This window comes from Trifolium pratense, linkage group LG2 (assembly GCF_020283565.1).
Source record: "Trifolium pratense cultivar HEN17-A07 linkage group LG2, ARS_RC_1.1, whole genome shotgun sequence".
NCBI lineage: Eukaryota > Viridiplantae > Streptophyta > Magnoliopsida > Fabales > Fabaceae > Trifolium > Trifolium pratense.
This window is the reverse complement of record NC_060060.1, coordinates 4759367-4776404: the sequence shown is the minus strand read 5'-3', so window position 1 is coordinate 4776404 and position 17038 is coordinate 4759367. Positions and strand designations below refer to the sequence as shown.

Genomic DNA, 17038 nt, shown 5'->3' with positions numbered 1-17038 from the left:
GAGACTCTCGACCATTTTGTAAAACACTTATTTGAAATGATAAGCGAGTTATTTCCTTCAATCAATTTTTATTTTCATATATAAGAATCAATGATTGAATTTTTGATTATTTGTTTAAGGGGTTCGAATCACTTACCACTTGATCTAATTTATTGTTAGCGGGGACATGATTTCTACACAAAGGGACATGTTACTAACAAGCTATGTAAATTAGAGCTGCAAAAATAACTAATCACATCAATTAGTTTTTTTTTTTTCATGATCTCTAATTAAGGTAGAATAAGATGTTGGGCCAAGATTTTTAGCCTGTCATCATCTATGTTGGGCTTGGATGGTGGCCCATTTGTTTCTCATGATCTTCCTAAATCTATCACTGAAAGCTACTGCTCTAATTAGTTTCATGTCAAAATCAACAAGAAAAAGGTAACATTGACATGTGTTTTCTCCAAATTGGTTTGTGACAATGAGATACATGCAAATTAATTGGCGTATTTATGGCAACAAGGACATGTTTGGGGTTAAACAATTTAATTATGAGCTTATTCAATAAACTATTTGAGAGATTTAAGTAAGTACTTATTTATAAGTTAAAAATAACTTATGAACATGTGAGAACTTGTTTTTATATACACATCTAAATACTAATATAAAAGGTTTAACTACACATTTGGTCTTAGGTTTCAATTTGGTCTCTTACGTTTAAAAAGCATCAATTTGGTCCTTTACGTTTATTTTATGTTTCAAGTTAGTCTTTTCCGTTAGTTTTGTCACTAACACCGTTTGAACAGTACACGTGTCAGTGTGTCCAAGTGTCACGTGTCTGTCCACATATGCAAATTGGCTGCCACATGTGACAAAATTAAAACCTAAAATAAACGTAAGGTACCAAATTGATACTTTTTAAACGTAAGAGACCAAATTAAAACCTAAAATAAACGTAAGAGACCAAATGTGTAGTTAAACCAATATAAAACTAGGGACAAATCTAAAATTTTGGACTTAATTTTCAATCCCTTATCTTATTTTCGAGGAACTTTACCTTTCATTTTTAAAAATGTCAATTTGGTCTCTTAAGTTATCTAGTTTTTTTTTCGTCAATATGTCAGACTATCAATATTAATTTTGATTTTGATATTGTACCAAAAAATATATATTAATTTTGAAAAACATGTTTTATACATGTTAAATGCACTTTTAATTTTCCTATTTTACTTTAAATGAAATTTTAATCTCTCCATAACAATATCTAAATTTTTTGGTCGAATTTCATACATTATTACAACTTTTGTCCTAATTTCACTCTTTTAACCCAAATACTGGTCGATTTTTTTGACTAAAAAACGGTGTTCTTTGGTCCCAAGGGTGGCAATTTTATGCATTTTCTCTTCAATTTGAAACGAGGCCATAAAATTGTCATTAATAAGTTATTAAATCTGAATGATTCACGAGTCAAATAATGTTGAATAAGGTGCAATTGTTTTTCCACCATTGAATTAATAAATCGTATCATATTTCATTTGATCCAACATTAAAATTTATTGATCTAATTGAAGAAACAAACCTTGACCATCTCCAATGGAGAAATTTAACTCCATAAAATCTTTATACCAAATAAGTATCCACCCTCACTAGGGAGAAAAGATGAATGGTGCTTGTGGAGTTGGGGAACTTTACTAAGTCATTCTCTTTATGTGAATCCCACACATTTTTAATGATATATGGAGTAGGTGAGTGATATAGAGATATGATTGTTGGATGGTAAGATGGAGAGACACAATGTGGTTGCCACATAGAAAAGTCATGAAACTATCTTCAGAAGAGGAGTGCTAGCAACACACTCTTTAACAAACACACTCTAACACACACTCTTCTATTGGTTAAAATTTATATGGGTCTCATAAAAATTATATGGATCCATATTTTTTTATGGGACTCATGTGAATTTCAACCAATAAAAGAGAGTGTGTTGGAGTGTGTTTGTTAAAGAGTGTGTTGCTAGCATTATTCATCTTCAGAAATTAATACACAATTAAATACCCCGTCCCTAATTATAAGCACTCTTTCAAAGAAAAATTTCGTCCATAAATATAAGCTCATTTTCAATTCCCTAGACACATTTATTATTACTTTTCCAAACATAACTCTACTTTGTATTGAAATACGTAAAATTAACTACAAAAACATCTTTTCACAAAGGACAATATAATAATTGTAATACTTAAAAAGTACGCATTTATTACACTACCAACTTTTCTTAATAAGGGTGAAAAATTGCAAAGGGGGCTTATAAGGGACGGAGGAAGTATCAAACATACTTTCTAATTTTTACCAATATTTCTAACAAATAACAAATGTAGTGGGGAATATTTTTTAAGCTTTAATAATGGAAAAATCAACATAAAATTTTGGATTCGTCCGTTACAAATTATAAAAAATATTGATTTTAATGCTCAATAATTTTTAGAATTTTTAAAAAATTTAGAAGTTTTTTCATGTGATGTTCATTTTTTCAACCTCTGATTTGATTTTTTTGTTAAAATTTTGTATTGTTTTGCTTTTATCAATGATCATACTTATACTAAATGAATGAAAAATTGAATGATCATAGTTTGGTTTCCCATGCCTTTCCCGTGACTAATTTTGATACTAAACAACAATGTAATAAAAAAACAGAATGAAAAAAAAATCATTAGAGAAAGTCCCCAAATAAAAAAGAGATTAAAATTCAACTATAAATAAGTAGAGGATCAAGACCATGTAGAATCAACTTGAGAGAAAAGTGAAGCGAAAATGTAAAGAAAGAGAGCAACCATGAGTTTCTTTACAATTTTTCCACCATTACCTATAAAGCTAATAACCCTATCACTTTCATCCTCATAAACTCTCCATCAATCCATATACCATAAGAAAAAACACAAGACCGTTACACAAATCTTTTATCAAATGTTTTATTATTATTATTATTATTTTTTTTATCAAATAACCTAATAGATTTGTCTAACACTTTAGATGCCAACATCTCAAACATTACACATTAACCCAATGAAACCCATGGTTTCAACATCTAAATAATCACCGAAAAACAAAATACCCAACCATGGCAACATAACCACTAGTGAAGCTCCTAAGCGGCCATCACAGCTGCACTAGCTGCAAGTACACCTCTCTTTGTGAATAATGTTGGTTTAACAATTCAATTATCATAGCCATTCAAAAAAAACCGGATGAATCAACGGGCTGGTCAACATGCTGAACCAGTTCTGCAAACAAACCGAAAAAAACCGGATTGAACCGGCCGGTTCGGTGGTTCAACCGCGGAACCGGTCTAACTGACACCAAACCGAACCGATTTTGTGGTTGAACGAAAATCACATAAAAAATTCCCTGCTGTGACTCGAACCTACTACATGTGCATATGGGTATGTTCAGGTTATCACTAGGCCAGGACAACTTATGTGATTAAGATGCGTAACAATAATATATATTAATAGTTTATTTAAAAAACATGGGCTATGATATTTGTATCCCTAATTTTTTTTTTCGTCTTTCTAATAATTGCATCTCGGATATATCTATTTTTTTACAACAAATATATGATATATCTATTATATATTGATAAAATACATTAATTTAATTTGACTTAACTACATATTTGGTCCCTTACGTTTATTTTAGGTTTCAATTTGGTCCCTTACGTTTAAAAAGTATCAATTAGGTCCCTTACGTTTATTTTAGGTTTCAAGTTAGTCCTTTCCGTTAGTTTTGTCACTAACACCGTTTGAACAGTACACGTGTCACTGTGTCCAAGTGCCACGTGTCAGTCCACATATGCAAATTGACTGCCACATGTGATAAAATTGACGGAAAGGACTAACTTGAAACCTAAAATAAACGTAAGGGACCAAATTGATACTTTTTAAACGTAAGGGACCAAATTGAAACCTAAAATAAACGTAAGAGACCAAATGTGTAGTTAAGCCATTTAATTTTTTTGGTTATGGTGTTTTTTTAATGTACGAATTCCAATCGTATAACTATATATTATTTCAAATCTTTAAATCTAAACTATAAATATTATCAACATCTTCATAATTACTCATTTACATTTATCATTATGACCCATTACCGTCAGTTATATCTTTGTTCTTCTTTTCTTTTATGATGGCACAATATAAATGTTTACACTCTATCATCGCAAAAGAAAGAAAGAAAAAAGCTATATCCAAAAGTAATTTATTCATGACGATAAATGTATTTATAGTTTAGATTTAGAGATTTGAAGAATAAAAATGTATTCACTTTTGATGGAAAGATTATTGCGCGTGTTTCAATTTCGCATGTGCTCACTGTACTTCCGCATCTTTGGCTCAATCTGTTCGGTGATTTGATTTCTCTTTTGTTTAGGTTTTTGTGTTTCAGGTATGCAGATTTTGTTTTTCATTGTTTAGGTTTTAATTGTATGCTTTCCGTGTGATGTAGCTGGATTATCAATTTGTGAAGGTTTGTTGGTGGTTCAAGCTTTTGAAGGAGTGAATTATGAGCCTTGTCTTTTAATTAGAGGACTTAATATAATTAATGCAAAAAATGTTAGAGAAAAACTTGTTGAATAGTCAAGAGAGATGTCACTCTCACATTGAATCTTTTTCGACTAATTAGGAGGATTTTTGTGAAAATTTAATTAATACATCTTAAAGTTTGAAAATGGTCTTATAATTTTGTTTTTTTTACTAAAAAATGTTCTTATAAAATAGAACAACAAAATTTCACAAAATATCTTAACGAATGTAGTAATATTTAATTATGTATCGTGAATTTGTGATAGATCACATAGTCAAGAGAGAGATGTCACTCTCACATTGAATTGAGAAATTTTTAAATTGGTTTTGTCACTGTGATCAATTGTTTTAGCTCCATAGTTATGGATTACACATTTTTAACACATGCACCTTGAGCAATTACCAACTCAAATAATATGGATTGGCTATAACCACAAAGTAACTCAAATTGAAAATGCATCTTTGATGTATTTCCTATCAATCAATAGTTTGTAATTCAAGTCAGAAGCTTTAGACTCTGATCGTTTTCAGCCTCTGACCCTCCTGGTTCTGAAGTTGCCTTTGACTCTTTCAAAGGCTGTTATAGCAAGTCTGGTTTTCGAACTAGCAGACTATGAACCTCTGGTTTAGTTATGCTTTTCCGTTTTGTTAGTCAGCGGTTAACGGTTAGTTGGTTGTTACGGTTGTCATAATTTGTTAGTCAATTACATAACATTTTGTGTATATAAACAATTGTAACTTCAATTTTACTATTCTTTCCCAAATTTCATCTCAACTCATATTCTCTCCATCCTTCCAAATTATCGCCAATACGTGTTCTAGTGTTCTAACAGCATGTAGGTGTAAATTGGACTTGTGGCTTGTTATGTATTATAAATTTATAATGTGTTTTCAAAATAGAAACACACATACGATAAAGTTAAGAATACTATTTGAAAGCAATAGTCAAGTTTCACAATCCCAAACACAAGTGCAATTTATACTTACACCTAGAGCAATTATAAACTCAAACATTTGGAGTCGGTCAAAAAGTAAGACATCACTTAAATCCTCTCATCTTAGGCACACCAACAAAAAAAAAATTCGTTAAATTTTATAAACAAAAATATCTATTTACTATTAAAAAAAAGTGTTTTTGACTAAATTATATTTTTGATAATTTGTAGACATTCCGGTCTCTTAGTTAAAAATAACAAGTAAGACCAAAGTGTCGGACGTCTAGTGTTTATAAATAAGACACCAATGTTGATTGTATACATGGAAAGTTTTAGAAGCTAAGACATAACCATTTTCTCTTGGCCTCTTCTCAATTTTCTTTTCAATTTCACACATTATCACAACAACTCAATCATCAATTCTTCTTTATAGTTTCAACCTTCAAACATGAAAAAACTTGATCTTGTTTATTTAGTTGATTTCATGAGAAGAATCAACAATTGTGTTGGTTGGTCTTCTTTGTAGACTTACCAAAGAGTAATAAGCTCCACTTGGTCCTTTAGCCAACAAAGATGAATGTGTTCCTTTCTCAACAATACTTCCTTTATCCAAAACAGCAATCAAATCACAATTTTGTATAGTACTTAACCTATGAGCCACAATCACACTTGTCCTTCCAACCATAACTCTTTCTAAAGCATCTTGCACTATTTTCTCTGATTGACTATCAAGTGCACTTGTTGCTTCATCCAAAAGTAACACCTCTGGATTCTTCAATATAGCCCTAGCTATTGCAATTCTTTGTTTTTGACCACCACTAAGTTGAACTCCTCTTTCACCACACAATGTTTCATAACCTTCTTTTAAGCTTGATATGAAATCATGAGCATTTGCAGCTTTTGATGCCTCAATAATCTCACTCTCATCAACTTTATCATCATAAGCTCCATATGCAATATTCTCCCTTATGGTACCACCAAACAATGTTGGCTCTTGACTCACAAGTGCAATGTGTTTCCTTAATGACCTTAGATTATAAGACTTTATGTCTCTACCATCAATTGTCACTGTCCCTTTAAAAGGATCATAGAATCTCTCAATTAGTCCTATGATTGTTGATTTTCCAGAACCACTTTCCCCAACCAAAGCCGTGGATTTTCCGGCATCAATTTTAATTGAGAATCCTTGAAAGATCATCACATTAGGTCTAGCCGGATATGCAAAATGTACATCATGAAGTTCAATTTTTCCGATTACTTTTTCGGCTTTGTGACCTTCTATATCATCTGGCTCAATTTTTGTATACCTATCAAGAATTGCGAACACCGATCCAACGGCATCAGAGCCTTTAGCAAGATCATTAGTCATGCTACCGGCATCGGCAATAACTCTTCCTGTGCTTACCAAAATCATAAAAGTCTCAAACAATGCCTTTGATGAAATATAACCTTGTGACACAAGTTTTCCACCATACCAAAAGTCCAAGGCCCAAGTACAAAAATTGAGGCTTTGTGAACAACCAAGCCCAATACCTGCATACCAAGACTGTCTAATGCTTTCATGACTTGGGCCTTGTTGGGCTTTTTCAAGCATTTTGAGGATTCTATCTTGAGATGAAAAAGCATTGATGGTTCTTAGATTTGAAACAGCTTCTGCAGCTATTTTGCTACATTCATCTTGAGCCTTAATTGCTTGTTTTGACATGTTTTTAAGAAGGACACGCCTTGTGTAGAAGCAACATATGATAATTGGTTGAACTGCTATCATAACAATGGCTAATCTCCATGCAATGATTAGACCCATTGTGAATGCTATTACAACTGCTGATATAGTTTGTACCACTAGAGCCAATCTATCACCAACCAAAGATCTTACCTGTGTCGTTAATTTGGAAAGAAAAATGTTACAAAAAGAACAACAGACATAGACACATCGACACTGATAATAATTTGAGAAAATGATATAATTCAATGTAATTATATGTGTCAGTGTTGGATACTACAGCATGTACACGCCTAATCTGAAAAGTGTCAGTGCTAGAGACTCACTCTAACATAACATGCTAATTAAATAATAAAGATCAAAAGTTGAGGAGAACATACCACATTGGCATCTTTGGCAAGTCTAGAGCAAATTGCACCTGTAGAGTTTTGATCCTCATCAAACCAACCAACTTCAAAAGTGAGTATCTTGGAAAACATTCTTTCTCTGACCCTTTTAGTCAAATACTCTCCCATGTAAGCAAAGCTATAATGTTGAAGCACATTAACAACCATTGAACACACAGCCAACCCTAGAAAACTAAACACATAGATCCTAATTTGCTTCTTAATCTCATCATGGTCCTCCAAAAAATAAACCGATATAACAGACCCCATTGCGAAAGCATATACAGGTTGAATCGCACCAAATAAAAGCGCATTTAAACAACCCAAACATGCTTGTTTCCACTCTGGTAGATTCATCGCTAACAACCTTCGAAACGAAGGAACCTCAACGTTCTTCTTTTTATGACTATTATTATTATTATTATTATGATCATCATCTACAACGACATTATTAACGATATCATCACCACCACTGTTATAATTAAGGATATCATCACCACCGCGAGTCATTGAGTTGAAAGAGCTAGAATGACTCACGAGTCTACGACTACTCGTTTTTTGCATGTGATCTCTATTCATGATGGATGAAGTGTCGTCGTTTTGGTCATTTTTTGTTTGTTGGAGACGAACGAGGGAAGTGTAAAGAGAATCGTCATTTTGCATGAGGTTTTCGTGCGATCCTGTTTCCATGATCTTACCATTTTGAACAACCGCAATAATGTCCGCATTTTGAATGGTGGATAAGCGGTGAGCAATGACGATGGTGGTCCGTCCAACCGCGGCTTTGTCTAAAGCTTCTTGGACTACTCGTTCGGATTCAGAATCGAGTGCACTTGTTGCTTCGTCTAGCAAAAGAATTTTCGGCATTTTTATTATGGCTCTTGCAATTGCAATCCTTTGCTTTTGTCCCCCTGACATTTGAACTCCTCTCTCCCCAACCTGTAGTAGTATACATACAATTAACATCTTAATTTTAACTTAACACAATAATTCTATAATAATTTAGTAATAGTTTAATCAGACATATTTATACTCATAAGTCATAACTCAAGTTATTTTTTCTGGCAGATGACTAAATGATAAATCATTGAAAACTTAACACCCACAAAATAGAGAAATCGAGTTCGAACACCGATCTTGACGTCCAATCTAACAATTTCAGCATTTCTAACATCGATTAGATTAGGATTTGTGAACTCATAAGTTTTAGCTAAAAAGGGATTGTCATAAAATGTATTGTGAATAATTTTCAATTAAACAAAATTTAATTCTTTATATATTTTGTCAGAAGCCATTAAATAGGAATTAAAAAAAAACTGAATAATTAATTTGAGAAAGGATGGGAATATTCTTGCATAAATTTTGTTGACCAACTCTGTTTATTTAATTAATAACTTGAGAATTATCTGACACGTGATATTAATCATATTTTAGAGCTTCAAATTCAATGCACTTAAATCAGCAACATTAAGAACCTTAACCTTACTCTTAAATACTCCCTCCGGTCCTATATATAAGGAACACATTAAGAAAAACACACATACTAAGGAGGCTTATTTTTTTTATTAAAAATTCTAAAATGTTATGTGTTATTCCAAAACTAACCTTGGGAATATGTTGTGTAATTAATACATAACATTGGAATATGTTGCATTTTATACAATTTAATAAGGGTATATAAGGGATTATCTATTTAATAAATAATAAATTTAAAGAGTGTTTCTTATAAAAAAGACAAAAAAATATTTCCAAAGTGTTCCTTATATATAGGACCGGAGGGAGTAATTAATCAATATTTTTGCTAAGTTTTTTTTTCTTTGTTTATTAGCTTTGAAAGAGTAGACATTGTTTATTCATTTAGGGAAAGTCAACTACTGATGTCCTTGTATATTACGTTTCAGGTAGTTTGCATTCAATGAATCACTTCTATAATAATCTTTAAAAACTCACTTTATTATAACAATACTATTGTGTGATAGGGATATAATAAATTGACACCCACTGTTCTACCAAAAAAAAAAAATTGACACCCACCGTAAAATTTAGCGTCATGTGTCCTGTGAATTTAGCTTGATTCAGGGCCGGCCATTGGGCCAAGCAACCAAGGCTAGGGCTTTAGACTCCATATATATTTCTTTTATCAAGGCCTCCTCCAGGGATGACAATGGGTGCGGGTTTGATACTACCCAAACCCTCACCTATATATCGGGTGTCACCCAAATCCAAACCAAAATGTTGTTAGAGTGGAAAAATAAAACACACACCCACACCTGCTGAGTTCGGGTTTTTTCACCCAAATCCGTAACAAGAACACGCATAATTGATTATCTGCTCAAACCCGATCCGAACTATATATGATAAAATGCAAAATGTAGCATAATTTGGTAATATTTGTAAATTTCAAAATAGTTTTGTTTTTAATAAACAATTCATCAAATGTTATCATCACTACATCATGCACCAGTACAACATTCAAAAACTTAAAAGGAAGCAAAATACATAGGGGTAAATAGGTAATTTAATATATAAACGGGTGGGTGAATGAGTTTCAGGTGTGAGTTTGATAATCATTTTAAAATTTTTATCAGTTAGAAATTGCTTCGTATATGATAGTTAATTTGAAATTTATATAAGTCAGAACTTATCCCGTATAAGATAGTTTTTTTTATACAAATTGTAATTGGCCGATTAGAACTTTCTCACATTTGATAATTATTTTAAATTTTTTATCAATTAGAATTGCCCCATATATCATAGTTAGTTTGAAATTTATATTAGTTTTTTTGAAGAAGCTAAATTAGCCCACTCAAATTGGCACTAGAGAGAATGAAATTTATATTAGTTAGAACTTATCTCGTATATAATAGTTTTTTTTTTTTGAAATTTTTACTAGTAATAACTTGTGTCACATACGATAAGTATTTTGAATTTTTGATTAGTGATAATTTATCTCGTATATGATAGTTAAATTTATATATCAATTAAAATTTATCCCGTGTCAATTAGTTTTTTTGAAATTTTTATTAGATATAACTTGTCTCACAAATGATATTTATTTTGAATTTTTTATCGGTGATAATTTATCCCGTATACGATAGTTAAAATTTATATATCAGTTAAAATTTATCCGTGTAAAATATTTTTTTACTTATCACCATATGAGTTTGAGAGGGAAAGTAGAAATTTGAATAAAAGATATTTCAAATTTGATTTGAGACATTGGGAATCCAAAAAAGTTTGAAAAGTGACTTCTTCACATGGCTTAGTTTCTCAAACTGAATTTTCACTCAAAAAGTGCAAAATGACTCAAGTGGCTTAGTTACAATGTAAAAACCGGTTTGATAAAACACTTTTTCACTCACAAACTAAGAAAATAGCTCATATGACTTGGTTCTATTATAAATGGTGTGTACTTTTAGTTTAGTTATCAAATTTTGGGACACCAATTATCCTTATTTTGGACACATGGCAGCAGCTTAAGCAATTGTAGTTTAGACTATCCAGAACAACTAACTTTCTTATATAAATTAGATAATGTGGACATTAATCGGAAAATCAACTCTTTAATAAAAATTCATAAGATGTAAATTTTGATGTTGTTAGTTTTTAATTATAAACTTGGAAGTGGTATTAAAATATAGTATTGTTTAGAAAGATATGCTATATGGTAATAATTTGATCTAAAATTATGTTCAAGATATGTTGGCCATGAATGGAATTTGTCTCCTAAAAGGCATTTACAGTGATGCAAATTGGAAAGGAAAAGATAAGGTTCTTCATGTACGTCTTTATAGATACAAAATTATTATAACAAATTTCACATGGAAGGAGAATATTATTAAAACAAAGAATTATTCATGCCACTTACTCCATGATATCATTGTCATTGATTCTGTTAGCAAAAGATTAAAAGTCAATATATTTTTATAGCAACATCTCCAATAGAAATTACCTTATTTTATAATCTTTATCTATAGTTATAAATTGTAGTGGGCAAGATTGCAAAAGATTTAAGAGGTATATGCTTGGTATGACTTATAGTTACTACGAAATCGGATTGTAGTATTTAAACACATTATATTGTACTCTGTAAACCCTAAACTTTTATAGATATTAGAAATATACCGCAGTCAGCTGAATTTTATAATATAATATCGTGTGTTCTTTCTTCAAAATAAATTTTTCATATCTATTTACTTTTAAACCAGAGTTGTTGATGTAACATAATCCACACAACAACAATCGCGGCCACAACGACAACATTTGCTCGCATTTTGCTGCAATATCATAGTTCGCAACATTACTCTTATCGCAACCGCAATTTACAACCATTTCTTTATCCTTTCATCATATTGGAATAGGAAAGTTCCACTTAATTATACTCATCTTAGTATAGGAAAATTCCACTCAACTCATAAATATTTCTCTAGTATCATAATGAAAGCACTAACCTGAGTATCATATCCTTGTGGCAACAATGAAATAAAATTATGAGCATTAGAAGCTTTAGCAGCATCCACAATTTCTTCATATGTAGCATCTTCTCTTCCAAAAAGTATATTCTCTTTAATACTTGTTGCAAATAAAGCAGGTTCTTGACTCACTAATCCCATTTGAGATCTAAGCCATTTAAGTTGCAACTTATGAATAGCAACTCCATCAACAAGAATTTCTCCACCAATTGGATCATAAAATCTTTGCAAAAGTGATACAACTGTTGATTTTCCTGAACCACTTCCTCCTACTAATGCAACTGTTTTTCCTGATGGAACTTTTAAGCTAAAATCATTTAAGATAACACTTTCTGGTCTTGATGGATACACAAATTCAACATGGTTGAATTCAACTTCTCCTGTTACATTCTCTAGAATTTCACCTTCCATGTTTTCTGAATCTATCTTTGGAACTCTTTTTATTACTTCCATTATTCTTTCTCCTGCAACACTTGCTTCTGAAAAGTACTTCACATTTGATAAACCAGCACCTAATGCCCTGTCACACAAGGAAAAATATAGGCACTTAAGCACATCGTTTTAAATTGCATTCGCGTCCGGATCATTGATATTGTTGAGAATCACAGTTAAATACATATGACTAGGTCACAATCATGGTCGTGGATAGCGTACCATTAAGTTTTATAAAACATTGACACATACACAGATACCAGGCATGACATTCGCAAGGTGACACTGACAAAATTTAGTAAAATGAATTAATTCAATTAATCGCATGCGTCGGTGTCAAATACCAAGGTTTAAACCTTAAGCTCATGAAGTAAAAAACCTTTGAGCTACCGGTACTAGAAAAAGTTGAATTAGTAACATAAATTAGAGACGGACTTCATGTTTTCCCGTCTCTAATTTTTTGTCGCTGATTGATTTTTTTTTTTTTTTGACAAACCAGGTTCAACTTTTTTAAAATAGTATAAATAGAATGAAATGAGATAAAGGGTAAAAGTATACTTACAATCCACCAAGTGCTAGTGATGCTCCAACTGCAAAAACAGTACCACCTTTAGCACCATGATACATGACCAATGTGCTACCATAATAAGACATAAAAGACCATATAGCAAAAACAACACCATTGCTTCCTATGGCTAAACCTTTAGCCAAACCTTGTTTCAATCCCAACTTCACTGATCCATCCAAAGCATGAGAGAAAGCAGCTATGGTTTTGCTTTCTCCTGCAAAGGAATAAACAGTTCTGATTGAAGATATTGCTTGTTCTGCTATTGTTCCGGCTTGATTGTACTCTTCTCTGATTTTTTTAGCTAATCCCATCAAAGTCCTTCCATACATCAAACCAGGAATCACAAGAAAAATCACAAAAGGGAATCCAGCAATGGCCAATCTCCATAACAATGCAAATGCCACTATGTAGCTCCCAATGAACATTGATGCATTCATCAAAAAATTTGGAACCTATATATAGTTTTCAAGTTAGAAGAAATTGACAAGCTGTTAATGTCACAAATATTATGAAACATTGACACTGATACCAGACACAACACTAGCACATCAGTAAATATATAATTACATGTGTTTGTATCATGCTGGTGTAAGACACGGATACATGTCCAACACTCAGACATGTCTTTAACCTAAAGTGCCTGCGCTACATAGCACATATGTATGTAGGTCTACAAATAGGCTCTCGGGCCTAGTTTGACTTTAAAACCGGCTAGACCAGACCCTAAAAATAGTCTATTGTCAGGTAATAGACCAGATTCGAGCCTTGAATTTTTAAAACGGCGAGACCTATTTAATCAAAGTTTGGCCTAGTCTCACCTTGTCTATTTTCATCCCTATATAAAAATCAAAACTGATAAGAAGTAAAATTAATTTTTTTTTTATACCTTTTCACTAAGAACATCTTGAATTACTAGGCTGTCATTAGAGACACTGGTGATGACCTCTGATGTGCTAGTAACATGCAAATCAAAGTATGCTACTTCTTGTCTTAGAACTGCTTTTAAGTACCTAGCTCTCATTCTTGCAGCTTGTCTTTCACCTGTTCTTGTCCAACAATAACCCTCTAAAACAGAGTACAATGTTAATACTTTTGTATCATAAGCAAAAAAAATAAAAAATCATCAATTTGGTCTATAAAGTATTATTTTCTCTCAAATACTAGTAAAATATTCGTCATTACTATCATTAGTCATCACTAACGACGGTGAAAAATTCGTACAAATATTATGTAGTAACTCAAAAAACGAAATTCGTTCATCCACGCAGAACGCACGAGTGTTGATTATTTAATTAAGATATCAATATAAAATTAAAATATTTAAATTTTTTATAAAATATCATTAAAATACAAGTAAAATTATTTTACACTTTAATGTAATTTTTTTAAGGCAAAATTACACTACAGGTCCTTTATCTTATTTTTTTGTAACATTTTGGTCCTTTATCTTTTTTTTGTAACAATTTGGTCCTTTATCTTTTTTTTTGTAACACTTTGGTCCTTATCTTATTTATTTATAAAAAATAAAGGACCAAAGTGTTACAAATAAAAAAAGATAAAGGATCAAACTGTTACAAAAAAAGGGACTAAAGTGTTACAAATAAAAAAAATAAAGGACTAAAGTGTTACAAATAAAAGATAAAGGACCAAAGTGTTACAAAAAAAAGATAAAGAACCAAAGTGTTACAAAAAAATAAAATAAAGGACCTATAATGTAATTTTGCCTTTTTTTAATCAATTCAGTTGCTTACTACAAATGTCGCAATCACTATCATTTTATCTCCAATAAAGCCATTAACAAGAAAAGGACTCTCCAATAAAGACTTAAAATATCAAGTTTTCTCTCCTATATAGTTCTAAAGTATATACATATATAATAAATATTCTCAAAAATATATAAAATTCCGTCATGTAAATTAGTTTCAACCATCTTAATAGTAGAGACTATCAGACTAAAGTGAAAGATTCTATTTACTTTAGAGAGTAAATTGAAGAGATTGATACGTAAGAGACTAAATTGATAAGTAAATAAGCGACTAGGTTTGGTTTAGTGTGAGGGATTTGGGTAGTACGTTATAGGTCCTGGGTTCAATCCACAGCTCATTGTAAACCAAAAAAAAAATTGATAAGTAAACAATTTTTTTTGAGTAAAAATTTATTTGAAAACAATAAATCATCAATTTAGTACAATTCCATATGCAAATTCTAAAGAGAAGACAAAACCAAAAATAATAACAAAACTGAAAACTCACCTAAGAAGCAAGCAACAAAAGAGACACAAGCCAAATATAACAAAACAGCAGCATTCTGCATCACAAAGTTAATAAAGTCAAACCAAATAAGGCCAATATTATTTTCTTTAATTCTTGATATATAATTTAAGCTTGAAAAAGAGATAAATAGAGTAAGAACCTTATTGATGTTATGAACAAAATTGTTGTTTGATGTGCCAGAAGCATTACCAAGAGAGTTCATAATTTTGCTTGTAATAAACAAAACTAAAGGAGTCATTATTCCATCACCAATAGATCCCAATAAACCAAAAATCATGTAAAAATAATCAAGAACATCAGCATGCATGAAAATGGACTTAAAAGAACCATTTTTCTTTTTCTTTTTCTTAACAATAGAAACATTTTTATGATCACCACCACCCATTTCAAGTACCCTTTCCTTTTGTGATGATAAAAAAAGTAAAAAAAAAAAACCCAAATAAGGTAAGATTTTTATGACAATATTATATAGTACTAGTACAATATGTTTTTGTGCTTGGTTCCAAGACCAAACTTTCAATGGTTTTGTTTGTTATTCAATGTTGTAATGTTTATGTGTGATTTATAGGAAAAAACAGAGTGGGAGGGAGTGTGTTGAGTAGTGGTGGGGGCAGCTTAAAAAAAAGTGATTCATGATAACACGTGGAGTGAATTATTATTATTAAGAAGGGTGCGAATAGTTTTTTTGTTAAGTAGTTTAGTGGCTAGAGTCTCACACATTTAAATGTGGAGAATTGTGGAATCTGAGGTTCGAACCCGATCACTCCAATAATGTTCCTGGTAGCTGCCATTTGAGCTATACTTACGGGACTTTATTATATGTCATTTGACTTTATAAATGTTATTGGGTCATTTGAATTATTTTATTGTTTGTTACAAGAGTCTATTGACTTTATAAATAATAATAGTAAAATGAGTTATTTTTTCTATAAGTAACATTTTTTTTAATATAAAGAATCTTTAAAAAGCGTCATTAATGACGATTCAGAGTTGTGCATTTTAGTTAATCTTGATCACTTAATAAGTTAATATGAACAATGAACACGTTCTATAAAAAAATAAAATAATGAACAATTAACATCTATTAAAATTAAAATAACCAAAGAATAAGAAGAACAATGAATATGAATCCGGTCCAACCATGGACCTCCATGGTTTTTCAGCTATGTGTAGGTGTATTAGAGATCGCGGAGTAATCCGTTTAACCTACGGTCTATGTGGATTGGACCGTATGGATCACATATCATGATGTGCATGTTTGCGGATTTGTGGGTCGACCTACCATTCGTGGTCTCTACACTTTGTTTTTGTCAATTTGTTTTTGTCAAGTAGTCTAGTGGTTAAAAAATTCACCTTAAGAGTCTGTTTGATCTGCAAAATATAAATACTGGAAATAACAGTACAAGACAAAACATCACAGGACAAACGTTTAAGGTATTGAACAAACTTTGTGTTGTACGATGTTTGGTGGACAAAAGGTTATTTTGGTATTTTAGATAACTTGTGCTGAGGAAAAAAAGTTGTCTCGTGGTTCTGTGGGGACAAGAATTTCAGTTTTTGTCCTGTCCTTTGACCCCCAGTTTGTCCACTACAAGAAATAGTTTTAAAACCAAACACAATACAACAAAAGTTATCCTGTCTTGTGCCTTGTTTTTTAGCAGATCAAACGCACCCTAAAGGTAAATAAGTGGAG

At 31.4% G+C, this 17038-nt stretch overlaps 1 protein-coding gene across 2 annotated transcripts; it reads right to left on the bottom strand.

Annotated features, from left to right (window-relative positions):
• Nucleotides 1-5487: 5487 nt before the first annotated feature.
• LOC123906473 (ABC transporter B family member 15-like) lies at nucleotides 5488-16018 on the bottom strand. Of its 2 annotated transcripts, XM_045956390.1 has the most exons (7): nucleotides 15485-16018; nucleotides 15325-15379; nucleotides 13959-14137; nucleotides 13067-13524; nucleotides 12052-12592; nucleotides 7595-8539; nucleotides 5488-7367 (listed from the first exon to the last, which is right to left on the bottom strand). In XM_045956390.1, exons 1-7 carry the CDS (start codon nucleotides 15728-15730, stop codon nucleotides 5964-5966), a joined length of 3828 nt encoding a protein of 1275 aa, XP_045812346.1. In that variant the 5' UTR covers nucleotides 15731-16018; the 3' UTR covers nucleotides 5488-5963. The 2 variants fall into 2 exon arrangements, with proteins under 2 accessions (XP_045812346.1, XP_045812345.1); XM_045956389.1 differs by having other exon boundaries at nucleotides 15325-15894.
• Nucleotides 16019-17038: the final 1020 nt, after the last annotated feature.